Genomic DNA, 24,202 nt, shown 5'->3' with positions numbered 1-24,202 from the left:
CACAAAATAGACCTTATGCACATGACGCCATTTTAGTAGGGCGCCCTCACCCAGAGGTGACGTCAATGCATAAGGTCTATTGTGGGAAGGGGGAGGTTGTACACAATGCCCGTATCCAGCACCAAATTTGTCAATTATCAAACATTATATAACACCCAAGCAGATCCTTGCCATTTGATTGGAGGATTGTCCGTCACGTGATAGCAAATAAAAGTACCATTGCACGCTGAGTCACTCGCCGTGCTTTTTCGTTCCATCCGAAAAGTACCATTGCACGCTGGCATGCTGCCAGCGTGCAATGGTACTTTTCGGATGGAACGAAAAAGCTGAGTAAAAACATCACTGCGTGCGCGTGTCTTTGGTAACGCAGCAGGTGTTACTGCAAGAAGGCATAGTAAAATTACTAGCATTCGGCTTCTACAGTTGAAATTGTTTGTTTTGAAAGTTGTTTCTTTCAATCAAAATGACAAAGTTCTACTTGGATGTTATATAAAACAAATAATGAATGTTTTTCATTCGTGCAATGGTGCGAATATGTTCATTCGTTGAAAGCTGGAATGTTCCATTCAACTCGGCTCCGCCTCGTTGAATAGAACATTCCATCTTTCAACTCATGAACATATTCGCACCATTGCACTCATAAACATTCATTATGTGTATACTACTCAGTCCATAAGAGATGTTGCGGTACCCGCTGCCAAAACATAGGATTTTCGAACTGCCTCTAGCTACCGGGCAACCTCGGTAGTCTAGTTGGTAAGACACTGCTCTAGAATTGCAAGGGTCGTGGGTTCGAATCCCACCCGAGTAACATGCCTTTGATATTTTTTTCACAGGACTCGGGAAAGTACTTAGTATACAGTGCTAACACACATCGGTGTATGGGTAAAAACCAATTAATACTACATGTACTCGGTCCAGTTATGAACGAAATTTTGTGATTTTATTGAAAAGATGAATTTCATTTATTAAGAGTATGGATAAATATTGTTGGAAATAATGTTGTTATTTTATAAACATGTATGCAGAGAGTATCCTGATTTGTCTGACAGTCTTGATTTCCTCACAGTACTTCCAAATTGTAGCCATTTTAAAATGCTTCGGTTATATTTTGATTTGGAAAGATAAAACCCTATTATATTCTTCATAATTGTACGACTTAAAAGTGTATTGAAATTGTATACGGTCATAAAGGAAGCATTTTTTCGTTGTAGAATAAAGTATTTACTTGGATTTATTTTTATATACTTTATAAAAAGCCTGTTCTTCTAATAAAAATTAAAAGTGAAATTGGCAAAATGTATCTCAACAGTGTTTTTTGTCAGTTCAGTTCGTGTTATGGATCGATTGATTTCAAGCCACATAGTCATAATGACTTTACTCTTCAATATCTACCCCCTGAATAAGAAATAACCATTCATTACAGAATGTTTTCCTAAAATACCATTGTACGTTAATTACTGAAACGTTAACAAAGCCAGGTTCCCTTTTTTAATTTTTTATGTGTGACGTCACCTAATTAGTACGCATGACTTTAGTGTCTAATTTTTCTACGCGGCCAAGTTATATCGGTGATCGTCAAACAAATAAAAGTCTAAACATTCTAAAATAAATTAGTTTTATCATGAAAACTATTTGGGTATTTTGTAGCTCACAAACTAGATTTTTTTTTCAATATACAACCAATCATAATGCAACAACGGACGCCATCTTGTAACAGTGACCCGGATCAAAGATTATAGAGCGCCGCAAGGCGCAAGATGCGGAACTGAAGCTTTACCTAGTGTTGGGACGTGTAATACGCATGGTCGCCATTTCAGCAAGTGAATGTTTTGTTTCCCATTGATAGGAATGGTCATTGTCTGCACTGATCTGCACTAATCTACTGTTGTATCAAAAGAGTTACTTGCCGAAATGGCGTCCAGTGGGATTTCACATTTCAGCCCGAGTTCCGCATCTTGCTCCTTGCGGCGCTCTATAATATTTGCCCTGGATGCACACATGTTGGCATTCAGACAACAATCGCACGTGCGTGCAGTTAACACTTAGGAGAAAGTCTGGGCGACTATAATTCGCGCCTATTTGCCGCCCCTGGATTTATGCTTCAAATGTTCTTCTTCTTAATGAAGTCATTATATAAAGGTAAGAGTGACAACATAAACATGATAAAGAGGAATTAAATGCGGTAAAAGTCAGCATTTTGGGGAACCCTGTTTTTCAACCAGAGGGTCAGTTTCTTGGTTGGAGCTGCTAAAGCAAACTATAAGCATGAGCAGAAAACCAGTCGTAGATGATATGGTGGTATTTTATAGCTGGTAGGCCTACTCTTTATTCTGCTTTTCTTTTAAAGCAGCAAGCGGTTTTATGAAATGTATCAGTGCGTATCCCAGCTATGGACCTATACCATGCCCAATGTTCACCTGTGGTCTCACCATTTTCTTCCCGTACAGAAGTAGGCATGTTATAACCACACCCTTCTAAAACTCTTCCAACAAATTCCTGAGATTCCAAGCTCACAGCAGCGGTAGCGTTGCGGGACACCACGCCCACAATATCGACCCCCGTCGTAGCTACACTTTTGAGAAGGCGATGCACTGACCATTGACTGACAAAAACAAAAATTTGATTAGCATTCTTGTCACTTGGCTCAACTTCTGTACCTTGTACCAAAATGTGCACATAACATTTTGCTTGATCAGTGATGGTGGTGTCTTTCCCTGCTTGTATTCTGCTTCAAATCCATAACGATTCCGCCGGACATCTTAAGGGGAATTTTGGTCCCCATCTCACAGAACAAAGCTGTTGCAAGTCTTATAAACAAAAATCTGCTAAATCTGCTAAAAAAAATACTCGCTGTTAAATTTCCAAAAACAAGACCCGCAAAAAATGTATTTCCAAATCACAAGACTCAGCAAATGGTAAAAAATGTATTCCAAAAGACAAGACTTCAAAAATATGTACTCCCAAAAAGCAAACTTGCAAAATGTACATTTATAATAAAGCGTCCATTTCAGACACAAAATCCATACAGAAGTCAAAATTAGTACATAACTTCCAAACATTGTTCTGACTTCTCAGATATGACTCTATTCCAAATGAGATATTATACCTAGGTCATAACAGAGAAAGGATGAAGGGTACGACTTTTATATTTCAAATATCGAGTAATAAACCAACATTAACAACTTAATATTTTTCCAATTCAAGTTTAATCGAGATGTTATATTTATTATTTTTTACAAAGAGATAGTCTTGATTGGCATTATTGTGTTTTTGTATTATGGTCACCGATAGATGGCGCTATTCTTTTGGACTGTTTTGGAGGACTGGATGGACAAGTCAACAAACTTGTCAGATGTTTGTGTGATACAGAAATCTCTTCTCTCCAGTAATTCGTGCTGCTACATCGGCAACTACGTAATAACATAATGAACGTCGCCAATCAAGACTACCAAGAGACTGATGGTGAGTATATTTTTAATTAAAGGCACTGGTTGGACACTATTGGTTATTACTCAAAATAATTGTTTGCATAAAAACTTATGTGGTACAAGAAATGGAGAGCTGTGTATTAGTAACAAAACAAAAAAACATTGTGAGAAACGGGAAGTGGGCTTCCTTTGAAGAAGAGCTAATTTCTTATCACTTCAGCTGAAGCCTTTGTATGCATCTGAAAGCACACAAAGTTGTGTAATTAGGGAGTGTTTTCTTTCAAAATTCTCTTGCAGCTTAATCAAATTCTGCCCAACTTTTCACAGGTTTGTTATTGTATATATGTGTATTGGGATATACACAAAGTGAGAATACAGCATGGTCTTTGTCAGTTACCAAAGGTGTCCAGCCGTCGATTTCACCAAACTCTTCCTAACTTAGGATTAATCTTAGGACTTAGGACGGGTTCAGTTCCGTATCCAAATACGTAGGACGCATTGAACCCATCCTAAGTTAGGATGGGTTACTCGTCCTAACTGAAGTTAGGATTAATCCTAGCGTTTCGTGAAATCGGCTGCAGTGCCTATAACAATTATAGCATATGTGTAACATACAAATTTGTAACTTTGCGACTGAACTAAAGTTTATAACATAATACCCAAAATGTAGGCCTACGTCATAAAATAAATTGTTTTGTTTCCCTGACAAAATAGTTTAAGTCCAACTTGTTTAATAAACATAAGTCCGAGATATGAACTCATGCTCCTAGATCTGTTTGGTCAACATGAGTTGAATGCATTCAACTAAATTGTTAGGTTAAACAAAATACACAATGTTCTGTTTCTTTAGAGTGAATTGACCCCTATTTTGTATTATGGGCGGCCTTCCCTATCAAACAGTACTGTTTATCAACGGGTTTGCACACAATCTGCCTTACATACGAAACATATAAAGCCAATGTCTACCTTTGGTTTTTTGAACCGTTCGATTTTTTTAATCCTATATAAAATAACGTAGTTGTGTAAAAATTGACCTGTTAAAATGTCATTTCAAAATGTGGTCGCATACTGACGATATCGCCGAAACTCCGGAGTGAATATTATATTCACGCAGGAATAATAATCTTTAGGAATAATCGAAACATTACCCCATGGTAACTCTTCTCAGTTTCAAACATAAGGACGTTCAAACCGATGTTTTCTTAACGTAACCACATGAACGTTTCTCAAAATGCTTTACATTATAATACCATGAATTGCATAATATTGGCCATTAGTTAGTCATTGGACGTAAACAGAACTTGGTCACAACCGCGAAAACGTATATCCCCGGTCATAAGCGAGCAGGCTGCATGCTTCATTTTTGTAAGGGCAATAACCAGGGGGCATGGAGGCAATCTCATTCGTTGCTTGCGTTAAGCAAGTTTTGAAAAAAAAAAAAAAAAAAACAGCACTGCGAGATCGACCACCCTTGTAAATGAGATTGGAGTATACCGTATACCATACACAAAATAAAAATATTGATCTCCCAAACACAAAGAGTTGACTCACAAAATGGCGGATAGACGTGAAATTCGCGTTGTGCATGGGGTTATGTATACAGATTACAGCTATACTAAGGCATGCAGTGTTGACCATCATTACGTAATAAGTTAGATGGAGGCATCTTCTCCTCCTCAACATGTCAAAAATAATTATATACCCATCTTATTAAGCAATTGGAGGCTGAGGGTTCTGCACACACCAAAAACCTCTGGCTCAGCATTGACCCGCTTCCCGCCGGGTCCCCAGAAGTGGGTCAAAATGATGCAGACTCCGAGTCAAAATGACCTGGAGTTAAAAACACTTTTGAAGCATTTCTTTTTAGGCTGACCCGGTTTAGGATTTTGAATTCGGATTAATTTCCAACCGAGTTGTTTTTAGAGTGCAGCAAGGTGCAGGTGTTCCATGCGAACAACCCAAGGTTAAACTGTATATACGTTTTACACTAAGAACCTATACACGTAGATGAAGTCCACATAGCGTCATCGACCGCCATATTTGATGACAAACGCGTGCACGTTTCATCAAATATAGTGGTCAATGACGTCATGTACAATCCATCCATAAGCGCAAATTATGACCATTTCTACCACACGTAGATAAACTGTTTTGCCCGGGTCTTTGCAGGTTTCTACTTTTTGTACTTCCTACTGAAAACTTTGACTGCGTCATCGTCTGATACGATAACCTTTCCCCCAGGAGCAATATCAACGTCATACGGCTCTCTTAGATTCTTTGCCACACATGCTACGTACTTGCCATGACTGTTAAACATATGGACGGATTTCTCACCGCCTCTTTCCTTGTGAACCACATAAATATTATTGTCATTATCGCAAGCCACCCCTCTTGGTTTTAACTTCTCTCCGAGTCCAAATGTATCCACTTGGAAAACGAACCGACCGTCGTGGTTCATCACTCGCACCTTTTGCTTGCGTGGACAACTCACCACTAGAAGGTCAGTGGACGTGGTTGCAATATGACCGGGTCCTACGGCAGGCACTGTCTTGATTAGTTTACCGTCGATGTAGTGAATAGTGACCAAGTTGCGTTTGCAATCACCGACAACGATGCGGCTTCTTCTGTCGACAGTCACACAACTAAGCTCGACATCAGATGGGAGTGTTTTCTCGTTTGCCATGAGCGTCGAGAAGCGATAAAGAAACTTCCCGTTCGGATCGTAGACTTTAACAAAGTGAGATTTGTCTATGACGACAAAACGGCCATCGAGAAGACAGGCGACATCTTGGGGCATCGATATCTTCCCATCTTCTCGCTTGTCTGAGTTGAGGACACACGTGAAAGTGTTACCGTTGTTGAAAACCTGAACGCGATCGTTTCCCCAGTCAGCAACTACCGTGTCGCCATCCAGAGATGCCGCCACTCCTCTGCACCAGTCAAACTGCCCTTCTCCAGCTCCCCTGTCCCCAAGAGTTGTTTCAAGCTCCCAGACAGGTACTTCCTCCTCCTTGGTGTCCTTGGACTCTTGGACACGGTCGACTTCTTCCTCATCTACTTGCTCTTCCTCTCTTCCTTCTTCGGTCTCTTCCGTGAGATCAACGACCGTAAGATCATGATGAGGAAGCTCGGGTTGTTTTTTATACAGTGATTTGAGTCTCTCACATACGATTGGCTCCAAGATCAGGACATGAAAGTCGTTGCCATTGTCCATCAAGCTTTCCGTTAGGTCAAACGCAGTCCAGAACTGCTCCAGTATATTCTCTACGTTGTCTACATGTGTCTTGAGTGTGCCTTGCCGCTGTGTTTCAATCATGTCAATTTTAGTCAGAAATTCATTTTTCCTGTCGTTTAAAGCGTCTATCTCATCCTTGAAAGCTTGCTCTACTTCTTTTCTTAGACTTTGCGTACTTTCCCTCAGATCCGATTTCATTGTGTCCAAAATCTCCCAGGCACCTTTAAATTTGGCCTCTGTCTGTCTTGAAATAGTCATGAGTTTCTCAACTGACCGCCTGCATATTACCGCCCCTTCCAGCAAAGAGCACTTTCTGTGTGTCCCAGTTGAATGATCCAAATCGGCACAATCCTTGCACATTGGTGTCTTACATGTTCCACAGTATATAGTTACTGGTTCGCCGTTGTGCTGATGGCATAACCTTTCCTCGATCAACGTTTTCCCGTTCTGTTTTCTCCATTCCTCGATGCCAATTACTTTATGATTTCGCAAAACTTTTAAACTTTCATGAGATGAAAAGCACGACTCGCACAGAAAGTCCTGACAATTGGCACACCAAGATGAGGCTGGCTTTTCGTGATTACATGAAGTGCACTGCACATCATTGTGTTTTTCTGCTGTATCCGTCGGGGAACCACCTTGCAGGAACGACACCAGTGAATTATCAGGGAGTGCCCCAATATCAACAGTTTTAATAGGCGCAGAAGTTTGGTCTTTGCATTGCGGGCACCGAATACTTCCGCTCTTTTCATTTTCCTCTGCAAATTTCACCAGACAGCTTTTGCAGAATGTATGCAAGCAGGGCAGAATCTTCGGTACGGTCAAGTCTTTCTGACAGAGAAAGCACAAAGTCAACTCCTCTGGATCCCGCTCGAATTCAACACCAACGTCCGACATCTTTGAATTCTGGCGAACAAGTAACTGAATTTTTCCTCGTACATTCTCGATGACGGTATCCTTTACTGGTTTTGCGGCCATGGTGTTAATAGAGTAAAGCTGAGTTAAGCTGTTTGCCAACTCTTTTCGCGGAGAGTTTCGTAGAAAGTTACCCTTATTAATTGTACCGTATGCAACCCAATAAATGGATTACTGGGCGGTGCTGTTTTGTTATCCCCACGCGGACAACTCGCCCTTTGTGGAAGATCGAAATGGAAGTCGATAAACCGCGACGAGTTTAATTGATGTTTCACTGACCGTTTTCGTCTGCATTGTCAAAGTAACTCGAGAAGAAACAACTTCAAACTCCGTCTTTTGTGAGAGCATGGATTTTCTTCAAATCCTACTTATGGATTTGCTTCCTCCCTGGTGAGAGCTATAGTCTCCTATAATAGTGACCGTTATTTGTGACTGTGCAGGTGTCCATGGGCGTCGGAGTGTATCACAAATACCATTAGAGCAATGACAATATTGAAAAGAGGTTCAACAAACGAGTTTCGCTCTTCTGATGGTTTGGTAACGTCTTAATAATTTGATGACTTTGCTTCATTTCACTGACTCTTGTACTTGATGCATTGATGACGCAAAATCACCATTTACATAATAATGTGTAAACACATTTTACCGTGCCAGTGTAGCTTCCGAATGACGTGTCTGAACCGAAGATGACTTGCCTAAAAAAGAAAATTTGAGATTTTTAAAAGATAAAATGAGAACTTGTTAGCAAAAAGTTTGTGTGTGTATACATTTGAAGGTTGACGGTTTTGTTTGCGCTTATGGGCTAGTCAAGTCTATAGCTAGTCACACTTAAATTTTGGCGGCGTCCCCTCTAGAAACTATACATAAATCCAAATCCCGAATTACGAGGTACGAAGGAGATATGATGTGTCATGTAAGAAGGTACGAAGCATCTTTAAAGACACTGTACCCTATTAGTAATTGTCAAAGACATAGTCTTCACAGTAGGTGTATCTCAACATATGTATACAAACCTGTGAAAATTTGAGCTAAATCAGTCGTTAAAGTTGGGAGATATTAATGAAAGAAAAAAAAAAACTTGTCGCAGTTGATGGATGATTTCGTGACCTCAAATTCTAAATCTGAGGTCTCGAAATCAAATTAGTGGAAAATTACTTCTTTCTCGAAAACTACGTCACTTCAGAGGGAGCTGTTTCTCACAATGTTTTATACGATCACCCTCTCCCCATTTCTCGTAATCACGAAAAGTTTTATGATAGTAATTATTTTGAGTAATTAACAATAGTGTCCACCGCCTTTAAGGTATATACGAAGTGTACAAGGTACGAAGTGTCAAAAGTCACTTCGTGTCTGTACCTTACAAAAGGTACAGTGTGTTCTGACACCAGGATATAAATACAACAAATAATTTCATGCTGGTGAAATCTACCGTTTGATATTATTTGCGCTTCGTGACTAATCGGTAGAACATATCAACGGGAAAGCCTCATGTAAGGCCAAATATTTGTTTCCTTCAAAATGGCCGGCGGACACATTTTCAAGACAACTGGCTTGGCCATTTTTTAAACGTCTGGTTTTGTAAGTTAGAGATCATTTAAATGAACCCGTTGTATTTGGTCTGGGCCCTGGGCCGATAGAAGGTTATAACTCTCAGATGTCTAATACGTAATTTTAATATGTAGGTTACATAAACGCTGTTTTTGTTATAAGTCTGGTCAACAAAACGTCAAGTGCCAGGGAAATATGACAAAACTGACTTAGGCTCAACGGATGAGGGCTCTTGTTTATAACAACACTTTGAAACGCTGTTTTTGTTATAAGTCAGGTCAACAAAACAGTTTTTACTGTCGTAAAGTCAAGTGACAAGGAAACATGACAAAACTGACTTATATAGGCTCAGAGGATGACGGCTCTTGTTTATATAACAACACTTTGAAACGCTATTTTTGTTATAAGTCTGGTCAACATAACAGTTTTTACTGTCGTAAAGTCAAGTGACAAGGAAACATGACAAAACTGACTTATATAGGCTCAGAGGATGACGGCTCTTGTTTATATAACAACACTTTGAAACGCTGTTTTTGTTATAAGTCAGGTCAACAAAACAGTTTTTACTGTCGTAAAGTCAAGTGACAAGGAAACATGACAAAACTGACTTAGGCTCAGAGGATGAGGGCTATTATTATAACAACACGTTGAAACAGCACTTTAATTGTAATGACTGTGACACCATTAAAATGGTAACTTGAAAGGTTACAAAAACGCAAATAATTATTTTAAATTAGTTTTTATTCTCTTATTTTGCTGGTTTATGCATTGCTCAATTTTTACTATTTTTGGCGGCCATCTTGGATTATCTTGTTCATCTTTTTTTTCACTATTAACATCCCAGTTGTGTTTAAGGACCCTCAAAGGCACACAAAAACATTGGTGTCGTTGACGGCTTTGGTGAGGGCGGTGTGTGCACGGGGTTCCCCATACTCGATGATAGTTTTTATACTTTTGTTTTAACCTTGACAGCCCCCTGTCAAACTTGTAATAACTGTGTATGTCTATAGGTTTGAAATACAAATAAAACCTTACTACATCATTTCCACCAAAAAAAAGTTTCAAATCCTACAAACTCATTTTAATGTAGTAAAAATGACAGAACTATATGCTGGTAGTTTATTAAATAAGATAATACCACGATAGCTTAAGATTAACCGTATAATGCCTTACCTGAGATGAGTCAGTCACATGGTCACACCATCCTCAATGGTCACACCAAGGAGGAAGCTTTTGACGGCAGCACTAATATTGTTTCTGAGGTCACCGTATTGTTGTCAGGTACTTTGTATCTACACCCATGGCATCTGCATCCATGCTCTATATGGTATCAGAAGGGTGCAGTCTACACACAAAAAACCACTTGCTGCATGCTAACATAGGCCCTATTCAATGCACTAGTTCATCATATTCGAGTTGCCTCTTCCATACTTTTGTAGACACCTTATGAATAGCCAGTTAAATTTTGAACTGATTTGCAACCAATTTCAACTTCAGTTTTCAATATTGCTTGCTCTATAATTTTGCTCTATAGCTCTCATACATCATCCACGGTTGCAAGTCGTGTGCTATTTATAAACCGAGCACCAATAATAGTTAAGGCATGTGTAACTTCACACTACCTGTGTGGCCAACCTACTGTGTGGTGATTAACAATAGGTTGGTTTATTCGTCTATTTGCATATAGTTGCTGCGCGATAATGCGGCTACAGCAAACAACGTCGGTTTCTTTGTTAGATGAATACCCTATTATGGGATCATAGTTCAATCTCCAACCTTGAATATTTACCTGCACTATTGTTACCCTTTTAGGAGTGCTTGCCTGGTCGCGCATGTTTAAAGGAACTTTAAAATATTAGTTTTTGAAACGTAATTTCCTTTATTCTAGATTTCTATGCAAAAAAACTTGTGAAAATGGAGAGCAGCGCTTGCAGAACTAGTCTTGATTCGCGACGTTCATTTGGTTTGGTTAACGCAGTTGCCGATATCGCAACACGAATAGGCCTTACTATAGGTATGCAACACAAATACTGGATGAGATGTTTCAGTATTACACAAACACCAGATTTGTAGACTTGCCCAGTCCTTCCGAGTCAGCCTCCAAAAAACACGGTCGATGAAGCGCTCTTCAATAAAAGTCTATTTTACTAGCCTGAACATCTGACGATCTATAACTAGACGTCAACTCTTGATAAGCACCCGTTTGACTTAACATTCATTTGACAAGGAGATTCGCAGTTTAATCCTACGTACGTGAATCCACGTACATCATAATAATCAAACAAATGCACGCTGCTGCATACAGCTGCATATGCAGACGACTGAAAGTGCAGCTGTCAAACAATACTACGGACCAATCACAATACAGATGTGGAAAGCTTGCGATGCACCGTTTATCAAATGAAATGAAATGAAATGAAATGATTGCATCCAATGAAATCACTGGTTATGTAAAACAAACACCTGTCTTCTTCCCCTACGTATAAAGACAGGAAACCAGTCTATGGTTTCACACGCACCATAAAGACACTGGACCCCATTTGTAATTGTCGAAGACTAGCCTTCACAGTTGGTGTATCTCAACGTACGCATAAAATAACAATTGGTCGTCGAAATGGCGAGATAATAAAGAAAGAAAAACACCCTGGTCAAACGGAGTGCGTTTAGATGGCTGATTTTGACACCTCAAGTTCTAAACCTGAGGTATCGAAATCAAATTCGTGGACTTCGTTTGAAAACTATGGCACTTCAGATGGAGCCGTTTCTCACAATGTTTTAAACCATCAACCTCGCCCCATTACTCGTCACCAAGAAAGGTTTTATGCTAATAAATATTTTGAGTAATTATCAATAGTGTCCACTGCCTTTAATGCAATCAGCTTCCGGGAACTTGACATTCGTGATCATATCTACCACCCCCATACTCATCTTCATAGTCTGTTAATTCAATCAATTAAATCAATCGTAACATTTATAAGGCACTAGTCCAACAGTCGTTGCTCATGAGCGCCGTACATAGGCTTTTGAAAAGAAACAGTTTTGAAAATGGCTAATGATGTCCTGTTCCTCCATGTTCTGAGTGATTCCACATCATTGGCGTTGTGATATAAAAGGCATGATCCCCCAACGTCTTAAGTTATTTGATAAAGTTTGGGAACAGGGACGCAGAATTCTGACAGGTTCTTTGAGTGACAATAGGTCTGTGAGTTATGAAGTGGCTGGGGCATCAGCGAAACACTGGTAGGATCGTGAGCGTGACTCAACTGTTTTGGTAGTCTTGGTGCAAGACGTTTCTCGTTTCCCTTTCACGCACACCGCGGCCAATTCACCGACAGAGCCCGCACCGACTCACCTCCACTCACCGCCCCGGAGAGAGGACTAAGTCAGGTGAGTCGGTGCGGGGGTGGTGAATAGACCCTTCCCATGAAATATGTAAAACCACATAGCACGTTCGCACTAACGTTTTGGTTGGCAAAATGAGGGAACATCGTGCTGTTTTGTACACGGCTAATGGGTGCGTGACGCAGACGCGATTGCGCGTCTGCTTTGTGCACAACTCTATGGCGTTTGCCAACCAACAGGGTCTGTACGCATGCGTGAATGTGATTAGCATATTTCATGGGAAGGGTCCAGAAACGTCTTGCACCAAGACTACTGTTTTGGCCGTAGTAAAGACTCTTCAGGATTGAAGTCGCTTGATCACATTTCTTGTGGCACAAACTACCGGACGAGCTGCCCAATTCTAAAAGATTTTGGAGCCTCAACTGAGTTGTTTCTGTGGTAGACCATGCAGGAGAGCGTTGCCAATCGAGCCTGCTGGTGACAATCTGCTCCTGATCAACGCATCCACTAAAATGAGCTGTTGACTCAGAGTCTCTTAACGTGACTTGTATAGTCTCGTAACTCATTGTAGTCTTACAATAAAAACAAACCAAACAAGACAAGAGGGTATGTTCAGACAGCGTCATAAGTTAGACCCGAACCGGTTTAACTTTTACGAGCAGCAGGGGGTGATCATAAAAATAAAACCCCTTTGCGTTCAGACAGCACTGAGTTAAACCCGATCCGGTTTATCGTTGGTTTTAAGAGGTCAAAGAAAACGCGACCCCGTTACTCTAACATCCTGTTTATTGTCGTGTTCATTGGTCACCGTGTGTTTACGTAATGATTACGGAGGTCAATGAGTCGCCTGTTGTGAGTTAAACAGGATGTGGTCTTTTTTATTCTGTCCACACACAGTGTTAAAAGATAAACCCGAAGCAGTCTAAAGATAAAACCCCTCCCTGGACGGTTTATCTTTTGTGGGTTGAACTCAATTCTGACTAACTTTAGATCCGTTTAGACACACTGAGTTGAACTCGATCGAGTTGAACCATGAGTTAAACCAACTTTAGTACCGTGTCTGAACGCACCCAGAGTCTTTGAATTTCTTCTTTTAATAATGTAAGTTAATGTTGTTTAGTTAAAAGTTTAGCAGCTATAATATCAACTAGCGGGATGCCGCGCTTCGCGCGGCACCCCGCTAGATGAGGAGGGTTCTAGTATATACAATTGTTGTGAAAGGTAATGTGGACGTAAGGGAAGTATTTTTACAGGTAATAATAATTCCGTAGGATTGATTAGAAATGGTTTTTATAATCGGTATGAATATTTGTCATTAATGTTGTGTGTTGATAAATTGTTGAGCGTGCACAACATAGTTGTGAAACGTCGCCTCCCCTCCTAACCTTCTCTCTTGCGTTCTCCAACTAAAGTAATTAGTGTTTGTTTCTGGAATGGAGCTTTAATATTTGGGAAGGGTATACTTGGCAATGATGGTATACTTGGCATGATATGTAGGGTTTTTCGTGATATTTTAGTGTTGATCGAGCGGGCCAACGCATTATCCATTAATTCAATCGGCTTTTGTCATTATATCAATTTTATTCACTGCACTGAGTATTTCCCCGCTAAGATGACTGTCAGGGTAAATACCAAGTCGACTAAAAATATAGCACGTACACTGCTATAATGACACACTTATTTTATTGTGTTGAGCGCAATGGTATAATTCAAATATTGCCGTGGCGGTCTTTGTCATAGAGCCAATCGGACAATATAACACTATGAATTTGGAATCAGCGGTGGTATTTGGTTCCCTCAGCAACAAATCCATAGTCACCGATAGCCACGGATTTACTCGAGGCTCGATCGTATAGAGTCTGGTCTCCCCCTCAACAATAATCACCGCTGCCAATAGCAGATGAGATAATTATCCGATTAAAAGGCTTGTATGGAAGTGGTACCCTCCTTTAAAACAAACTCATAATTACAGCCACTATAGCCGCGGAGTTTATCTGACTGAAAAGGGAGAAGTTCTGGTAAACAGCAGATAAACAAAAAATGCGCCAGTTGGTGTGGACGGTGTCGGAACACTTGAACGACAAAGTCATTTCTGCAAAACTGTGTTGAAAATAAACACATGTAATGATTGGTCGCTATAATATGTTGAATGATTTGTTGCTTTGTTTCCAATCGTTCACACGATTTTAGAATCTTTAGGCCCCATCCATCGTGATTTATCGAGCGTATACGCCCAACGACGCATATACAAAGCTGTCGGAGCACCAAATAAAGCGAGTTCTCGGAACACGATGTGCAACAGATATCTAATCTACTGTTTTTACCACCGCTTTTGGGGAGTAACAGAGCGTCGGCCTCATTAATTTTTAGTTTATTCTCATATTAATTAATTGTCATGTAAACTTTATGGCAAACACCCGCCGGGGCGTGCGCCCCGCGTGACGAAGTCCCCTGATAAAACATCCGACTTTATATTGTTCTCTTACAAACTAAAGAGAAACGGTAATTTTATTGGTCTTTAAAAACTACTCCTACATCCTCTCACTTATTTGACTTTAAGAAAACATTTGCCTTTTTATTTTGAGGGTTTGTACGTCCAGTTTGTAAATTTTGTATGGAGAAAAATGTAGTACCCGATTCAGCCGCACATAGGGCTCTTTTGTTAACAAAACCCGACGGCCGATTGCTTAACACTGACGCCGTGCAGACTGACCTCATAATATTCAGTTGTTTTGCTGCATGCAGCAGCAATAAACTTGGTCGGCATTGCCGGAAAATGCAAGATTTTTTTCTTTCTTTCGAAACGTACAAACTCACGACTTGGATTTGCATGTACTTTGAACGTGTGTTTACTCTACGCATCAAGGCAAAGTCTGCCTCGATTGACGTCACAAAAGGGGTAGGCTGGGTCAACCCCAAACAACTTTATCTATTTTTTAAACATATAACAAACAATTACTAAAAAAAATGTTTATTACTAAACATATACTCTTATGTTTGAAAAATTAAAATTATATTTCCAGGTGACTTTAACCAATGGCAAGTTCAACCGAAACAGTTATATACCGGCCGCCAAAATGCACCCACCGTCCATGCTGCAATAAAGCGGCGCACATGACGTAACATTGTTTTTTTTTAGCGAGTCTTTCTGAAAAGCACCAAAGAAGAGTAACAGACGTCGCTAAAGTTCAAAATCAAAGTCGAGACCAGTTCCTTGTAGCTTCTCCTTGTAAATCATGTCGAAGGCGTCGCTTTGTGCCACAGTAAAGTAGTTCTTCCAGCGTCCAACTTTACCTGACAATAAAAAAGGAAGACAGAATCGTACAAGAAAGGGGTACCTTGTAATACTTCATTTATTACGAACGGGTAAAGGCATAATCACCATTCTATTTTCAAACAAATTTATAATAAGCTTTATTGTACTTGTGAAAGGGTCAACAATTGTGCACTAGTGCTTTTTTTAACGACAATTACACATTTTATTCAAGAGTCAAGGACATTAAAAGGGAAGATCCATTTAATGTAGATATACAGAATATCAAAACTTGTCACATTATCTGTAAAAAATAAATAAATAAATAAATAAATAAATAAAATGAAATTAAACTAGAGGTACATGTACAGTTTTTGTTTACTACAAAAACAAGGTGTTCGTGGTGAGTGAGTGAATGAATTGGTGACAACATTTTACCTCATCAATCCAATGACTGGTTAAGGAGTTATGATTTTTTTACAAATTAAACACCAACTTCCGGTTTGCATCGGATAAAAGGTCAAATAGGGGTTACTTTTTATGTAGCGCGTGATAAGTTTATTAAGACCTTTCAAATGATGGATGGGTTGTAAAAATCCAATATTTGGTTTAGAAGTTATGATTTTTTCAAATATAAAGTTTCAACTTCCGTTTTGAACCGGAAGGTACTGTCAAATGAGGTCACACTTGGTAGCGTTGGTGATGTCTTTTGAGTTCTTTCTTTTGACGTATAGATGATGAAAATCAAATCATGTGGTTTAGGATTTTTCTATTTTTCAAACATTGTATATATCAATTTCCAACTTTAACTGGAAGTCAAGGTCAAACAGGGTCGCATATTGTATAGCACGTGATAAGTCTATTGAGACCTTTCAGATGATGCCTAGATTGAAAAAATCCAATGTATGGTTCAGATGTTATGATTTTTTTCAAATATAAAATTTAAACATCCGGTTTGAACCGGAAGACAATTTTTCAGGTCACAAATTATAGCGTTAGTAATGTTTTTCAAAGCCTTATCTGACGACGTTCAGATAATAAACAACTAATTTCTGGTTCTGGAGTAATATTTTTTCAAATAATTAACTGCATCTTCCTGTTTAACTGGAGGTCAAGGTTTAATAGTCAATGTTGTGTATCGTTTCTTAAGTTGTTATATACCTACCCAATGACGTATAAATATATAAAAAATCAAATGTGTGGTTGTGAAATTATTTTTCTTTGGCCAATTATTTTCAACCTCTGGTTTGAACAAGAAGCCAAGTTTAAACTGATTTCATTTGTGTAGATCCTGACTAGTTCATTAAAACCTTTCAGCTGATGTATGACTTGTAAACATTTTATAATTATGTGATGGACTATCTGAAGGTGTATAATGTATCTTATAACATCAATGCAAATGTATTCCTACTTGTATGTAGTTTTGGTGCGAGACGTTGTTCATTATTACTCAACTATTGCGATTCACCGCGATTCAGTCAGCGCTCGATGTTACTAAAAACGTTACAGCGCCCTCTTTCGCTGGACTAAAGAGAGCACTTTTGGGAATTCCCCCCAAAAACTCGGCGCTTGCAGTGCATAGCGTACATAGCGTGCGTTGTTGATCAAAATGGGGTAAACGCGTGGGTCAACAGGTGCTTTGACGTCCCTTTTCGACTGATGTAAAGGTCAAAATTTTGTTATTTCTGTGCAAAAGATTGAGCGGGATTGCTGTTTTACAATCTGAAACAAAAATTACGTTGAAATGATCAGTAGTTTTAAAAACATGAATACGATAAGATTTTATGAAATTTTCAACTTCCGTTTTGCACTAGAAGTATTAAAAATATTTTACGTGTTCTGTGAAGCAGTTGTCCAACCTTTAATGATCTATCCGATGATGTGTAGATTGTCAAAATCCGAATCATAGTTTTTGAGTTATGTTTTTTAAAAATATTAAACTTTGATCTAACGTAATTCAATTCCCGATGACGTCATAATGACGTAATTAAGTATGTGTTGTCTTGATACTGAGGTTCAACATTCCATTCAATCTCAATCTTGAGTTATTCCGTAGAAAAGCTCGAAAGTTGTTTTTTGACGAAAAAAACCCGAAGGTGAACTTCGACCCAGGGTAACGACCCGGATGCTAAGGTCGTACGATTTTGGCGTTAACTTTTCAAATGTTGCCCTAGTATTGGTCTATCAGATGCGAAAACTTTGAACATCATAGCTTTCATATTCGTTGAGATACAGCAAAACGAAAATGGTCCCTTTTCAACTGTAAAAACCTTGTAATTTGACACCTAATGACGTCATCATGACGTAATGAAAACTGTGCCGTCTTCGTATTGAGGTTCAATTGTCTGATGAGTTTCAAGGTTCAGTTTGGCTTGAATCTTGAGTTATGCTGTAGTGAAGAGTTGATGGTGAAGAAGAAGAAGAAGATGGAGAGGAACAAAAAACGGAACAAAAACAATAGGTGTTCGTGCTGAAATGCACGAACACCTAAAAAGTGAGTTGCACCAACAGACTATTCAATTATAACAACATCTTTAACTCCTTGTATCTTACCCTTCAAAAGAAACGGCGCCCTTCCTATGTGGTTCGTCCGCATTTTTGCTTCGTCTCCTGTCCCTTGCACTAGTTTTTGATATGTATTTTTCATCCCGTGAAAGGTAGTTTTCTTCGTGATGTTATCGATGACGTCATCAGACAGGTCCTTATCAAGATGCTTTGCTATTTTGCAAACGGAGCCCCTCAGATCCTACAAGGAAAGGGAGAAACTTTTCCAATTCGTTTTCTTTACATTTTTATATGAGACCCCGTAGTCTTGATTGGCAACCCTGTCCTCACCGAGAGGGGCGCTACACCGACTGTTTTGGAGGCTGACGCGGAAGGACTGGGCAAGTCTACAAATCTGGATCGTTTTGATCCAATGTGTGTGTGATACAGACAGATTTAGACAGACATAACAGATTTCTGTTCTCCAGTATTTCGTTTTGCGGGGCGGCAGCTTACAAAATTAACGTCACAATTGTGTATTGTTTTGCGTGTTCCCAACCTTGCCATCCTTGCTTATTCAGTGCATTTTTATCTCTTTCCTTTTGGTTGCTTCACTTAAACCATAGATCAAGCTATATCAGTAAACCAGTCAAACTAGTTTTGCCATTGTCTTTAAGGTAAAATAAAAAAACATCGTGTTAAGATAAAACACCTTCCAAACCCTCCACCAACACGATGTTACCTTGTGCAGACTTTCATATGTCACGTGTAGGACATTCTCATCATTTCGACGTTCCCAGAAACCGAGCACGTGATCAAACCAAGATCCTCCCAACGCTGAAACAAAACCAAGTCCAAACAACACTGAGTTTGCAAATTGTTTTCCGCACTACATCAAGTTACCATGTGTATACCGTGTGTCTCAAAAAAAACTAAACCCTTTTTTAAATGGCTGCCGAATAAAAAGTATGTGATTCTGGGGAAAAAGTTTAGGTATATGGTCTCAACTTTCAAAAAGTGCGAAAATAGTTAATGATTGGGTGAGCATTGCTCGCTTTTGTGAAGGGTATGAAAATTAGGCTGCGCAGGAATTAGTCTTCCCTTTGTGAGAGGCAAGTTCTTTTTTCGCTTACAAAATTCCATCTGAAGAATAAAGTAGCCAACATCTGTGACATTCCTTTTTTCAAGAAACCGTAGTTGAATAATCAATGTGGACCTACTTAATCCACATCTGGTTATGAAGAAAAAACAATAACTGAAAAGTAAAATCATGCCAACCTGACTCCCATGACACACCACTGATTCTACCAGGAAAGGTATAATGCTACATGAAAAAAATGAAATTCCTGTTCACTCATGCATACAAAAATGGTTTAACAAACCATAACATTCACTCAGCAAACCCAAACAGATCGCAATTATATTGATCATGAAGTTATCATATCACCCTCAATTTTGTAAGTTCGCAAATTGGAAGGCTAATTCCTGCACAGCCTATTTTTCACACCCTTCACAAAAGTGAGCAGTGCTCACTCAGGCGTGAATTATTTTCGGAATTCTTGGTGTCATATGAAAGTTGAGACCATAAGCTATCCATATAAAAATGTATATTTGAATGTACTTGCGGGTACAATCATGTGTGAAATCTCTTTTGAGGGAGTGTTGGCTCTGGGTGTAGACTGGGTTGGTCAAGACGTATACTCCGATCGTCTTTATGGGAATCCTCGGGAGGATTTTACACAAGGTTTTACCCGCAAGTCTACTATTCATTTTTGTGCTTATAGTTACTCTTGCATAATAGGAGACTTTCCAACGCTAGGCGGCAGCAGACATACCGGGTAAATTTCCATTGTTTACGTAGTTCTGAACATGCGCATAATTCTGAGAACAATGGATTTACCCGGTAAGTCTGCTGCCCTCTATCGTCCCAGAAAGTCTCCCATTGTTCTTCATCATATGGCGACCGTGCATTTACTGCTTGTGCTCCCAATCTTTGCAACGCTTTACCTAATGATAATATTCAAATATTGACTGCTTCAAGTGCTATGGTATACAAATATTGACTGCTTCGAGTGCTATGGTTAAAACTATGACTCCCGAGGTAACCCCCGGAGCGTCCTAATTTCCCTCGGCTTCGCCTCGGGAAAATAGAATGCTCCGGGGATCTCCTCGGGAGTCATTGTTTTCACCATTGCACGAGTAAAAGCAGTCAACATTTGTATTTTTATAACACCCCTTACAAATATTCTACCGTTTCATTGGTTTAGAGCACGTCACATGATATGTCTTAGTTTTACTAGACGGCGCCATGTGATAGTGCATCGTTTGCCGTGTGATAGTCCGACGACTATCACACGGAGCGCAGTACCCAGACGTCTTTTTACCCACCTCGGACCCAATCAGTTGTGCAATCAGTTGTGCAACTGTGTATCTGAAACAAATATTGACTGCTTTTACTCGGGCTATGGTTAAAACTCCAACTCCCTCGGTGATCCCCGGACCGTTCCATTTTTCCTCGGCTGCGCCAAGGGAAAGTAGAACGCTCCAGGGATCACCTCGGGAGACGTAGTTTCAGCCAACTAAGACATTATCATGTAACGCGCTCTAAACCAATGAAAATACAGAATATTTGTAAGGGGTGTTATAAATGTGTTTATATAGCAGCAGTATCAGCGGCATAGAATAACAGTACCAACGACACTATCAGCTTCTCCTCATTCATAAAAATAAGTCGCCCCACCCGCCCCCCGCCCCCTTGCGACACCCATCCTTCCGACAACGTCGTTCTGCTATTATTCATGTAATTATAGAGTATCATGCGCAGAAACTAGTGGTAAGTACTCCATCAAAACCCACAACTATAAATGAAATGGCTCTTCAGATGACTGTAGTTACGAACGGTGTTACATATATAAAATCACGACGAAAACTAAACTATGATACCAAGTTCAGAATGATTCAAACTTACTGGTTCCAGTGAAAAGCGAGAAGAAAAAAGCATCCCAGTTGCGAAATGATGGCAGCAAAAATTCTTTCATGAAGTTGAAGAAGGAGACAAAGGTGTCTTTGGGATTTCGTGCCATGTAGATCACCTTGAGAGATTAGTGGATAGTGGAACAAAGGATTTTATTCATTATTGGAATAAGAGAAGAATTGGACCACTCTGACTCTGGTCTTGTTGTTGTTTGGTTTGGGGTGTTGGGGTGAGATAGCCCAATAACGGACTCTTCCTCAGTCTGTGCTGGACAACACGAAATTGATACCAAGTAAAGGCCGCTAGTGTTAGGGTGGAACGTGTTTTTGTCTGTTGTGTGTTTTTTCTGGTTGGCTGATTGGATGTGTTATTCATTTAGTTGTTCCTTTTTTTTTTTGGGGGGGGGGGTAGGTGATATTAAAGTACATATCTTAAAGGAAATTTATTAGTGAACTGTTTCTTGTTGGATCAATGTATTCGTTTTACCTTAGCTTTGGATCCCCACACCTTCGGAGGAAGGAACCGCGCATGACAGTGAGTGCCAATGCATCTTGGAGACTCCCAAGTTTCCATGATTGTATAACCAGCAACGGCGGTCTCGTCTTCAGCGGCTGATTTCATAGATACCACTTCCATGGCAGTATTCATAAAGGAGCGGTCGAAATTGTCGTTACCTTCGCTTTTGATGTATTGCACAATCTCATGAAGCCAATGGTTACCTAGCAGTAGGGAAGCAAACTTTTAAGTTGAGAACGGTTTAGTGTATAATTTAGTTTTCATTTATTATTATTTGTTTTAAAATAAATGTCTCAACAAGACAAAATTGTTAATTAGTGGTAGCGTAAATGAGATTGGAAGAGAATCTGACATGCCGTTTGCCGTGTTTGTGCTAGAAACGTCTCTCTGTACCCAGGGTTGTATTGCATGCAAAGCGATAATCGTCTTCAACGTGAATCCCATATAATCCCGATTTTGAGAGGATTGCGAAGTTTGTTATGCAACCCTTCTTAAAGACAGTAGACACTATTGGTAATTGTCAAAGACTAGTCTTCCCACTTGGTGTATTTTAAACATATGCATAAAATAACAAACCTGTGAAAATTTGAGCTGAATTGGTCGTCGAAGTTGTGAGATAACTATAAAAGAAAGAAAAAACACCCTAGTCAGACGAAGTTGTGTGCTTTCAGATGTTTGATTTCGAGACCTCCAATTCTAATTCTAAGGTCTCGAAATCAAATTCGTTGAAAATTACTTCTTTCTCGACACCTACGTCACTTCAGAGGGAGCCGCCTTCTCACAATGTTTTATACTATAAACCTCTCCCCCATAACTCGTTACCAAGTGAGGTTTTATGAAAATAATTATTTTGAGAAATTACCAATAGTGCCCAGTGCCTTTAAAAGAGCAAAGTCCCACCTACCCGACTTAGGATACGCAGGAATAAACACGTCGTCATCTCGCACTTCAAATGCCTTTATGCCTTCAAATGCAGACCGCGGCATAACCCAAGAAAACTTCATTCCTTCTAATTCATAGCAATTTTGTTGACTGCTCGACTCTCTGAGCTCCTTCAAAAGTTCTGCTTGAGTTTTCCCGTTGATAACATCGGGTAACATTGCTAAAACTCGTGGCTCATCCATGCTGTTGTCTTCTATGAAATGTCAGCCTCTGTTTGTTTTGTTCTTCTTTTCAATTTCCTCTTTATAACTAGGTGGCCTCAATAAAAAATAAATCTCCTGGTATAAGTTTGGTATAAGTTGTTTGGCTGGTGGGTGCAATGCTATGGTGGCCCTGAAGGGACACAGCCAGTCGTGAATATTTTTGCGACGTCGTGAATTTATTTACGACAAGTCGCGAATATTTTTGCAACGTCGTGAATATCCGGAGGAGAATTCCGACTGATGCAAATCGATGGTGGGTTGTTTAAGCAAAACTAGCGTTAAAGGAACACGTTGCCTTGGACTGTACGAGTTGGTCTATAAAAAGCGTTTGTAACCGTTTGTTGTAAAATGCATTTGATTGGAAAAATGTGTTAAAAGTAGAATACAATGATCCACACAAATTTGCCTCGAAATTGCGTGGTTTTACTTTTACTTTGCGAACTAACACGGTCGGCCATTTATGGGAGTCAAAAATTTGACTCCCATAAATGGCCGACCGTATTTGACTCCCATAAATGGCCGACCGTGTTAGTCGACGAGGTAAAAGGAAAACCGTGACATTTCGAGGCAGTAGTATATAATGCGTATTTGAACCCGTTTTCTGAAGGAGGGTCATGACCCTCAGACATGAGGGTCATTGTGGGTCTTCGACGGTAAGGGGCAAGGGGGCATTTACCGAAAGCGTATAGGTTGAATGGTGGGTTGGTCGATAATGCCGCGAGGGGTGTTTGTTATTGGCGTGTAATGGAATAATTTCATAAATATTTGAGATAGTGTTATGTCTTTTTGATTGTTTAACTTGGACGATGTAGCGTACAATGTATTGTGTAACTAATTAAACTATTACACAAGTCATTTTTTTGAAAACGAAGACGTGTCAAGCAAGAACATCCCGGTCAAAAATGTAGGAGTCCACCGCATAGTGTCGTATGCAGCGTTCCAATCGTGTCCAAACATGTTCAAGCGGGTCATAGGACGAATCAACGCTATAATCACGAACTTCCGCAACCGTTGCGCAATTGGGAAAACTGGTTGTTATTTAAATGACGAGAGATTCTGAACCACAAACCTAGTTTTTATAGCTCCATTGTTGTCGTGATTAAATTAGCAAGAAGGACTGCTAATAATATTATATGATTTGGTGTATTCTAACTTTTGTCGCGCCGTATTGGGTTTTGTTTGTACACTGATTAATGAGTTGATAATTCTTTAACGAAGTTTGTTAACATTTGTACTATTTTTTTTTCTTCTCTTGATGTGGAGTTATACTACTCCGTTTATTCAACAACAATTATCAGCAACAACATACATCAATACAACAAGCTCCAATACATACTGCTATTATATAACAGATTAAAT

The 24,202-nt window shown here is 39.6% G+C and overlaps 2 protein-coding genes across 2 annotated transcripts; both read right to left on the bottom strand.

Annotated features, from left to right (window-relative positions):
• Positions 1-3,946: 3,946 nt before the first annotated feature.
• LOC117291244 (E3 ubiquitin-protein ligase TRIM71-like) lies at positions 3,947-8,261 on the bottom strand. The gene has a single exon (XM_033772863.1). It carries the CDS (start codon positions 7,642-7,644, stop codon positions 5,605-5,607), a length of 2,040 nt encoding a protein of 679 aa, XP_033628754.1. The 5' UTR covers positions 7,645-8,261; the 3' UTR covers positions 3,947-5,604.
• Positions 8,262-15,652: 7,391 nt separating this feature from the next.
• LOC117291331 (sulfotransferase 1C2-like) lies at positions 15,653-22,822 on the bottom strand. The gene is made up of 4 exons (XM_033772974.1): positions 22,603-22,822; positions 21,669-21,901; positions 21,177-21,300; positions 15,653-15,765 (listed from the first exon to the last, which is right to left on the bottom strand). The coding sequence occupies exons 1-4, from the start codon at positions 22,820-22,822 to the stop codon at positions 15,653-15,655; spliced, it is 690 nt and encodes a 229-aa protein (XP_033628865.1).
• Positions 22,823-24,202: the final 1,380 nt, after the last annotated feature.

This window comes from Asterias rubens, chromosome 6 (genome assembly GCF_902459465.1).
Source record: "Asterias rubens chromosome 6, eAstRub1.3, whole genome shotgun sequence".
Classification (NCBI taxonomy): Eukaryota; Metazoa; Echinodermata; class Asteroidea; order Forcipulatida; family Asteriidae; genus Asterias; species Asterias rubens.
This window is presented reverse-complemented; position numbering and strand designations above follow the sequence as displayed.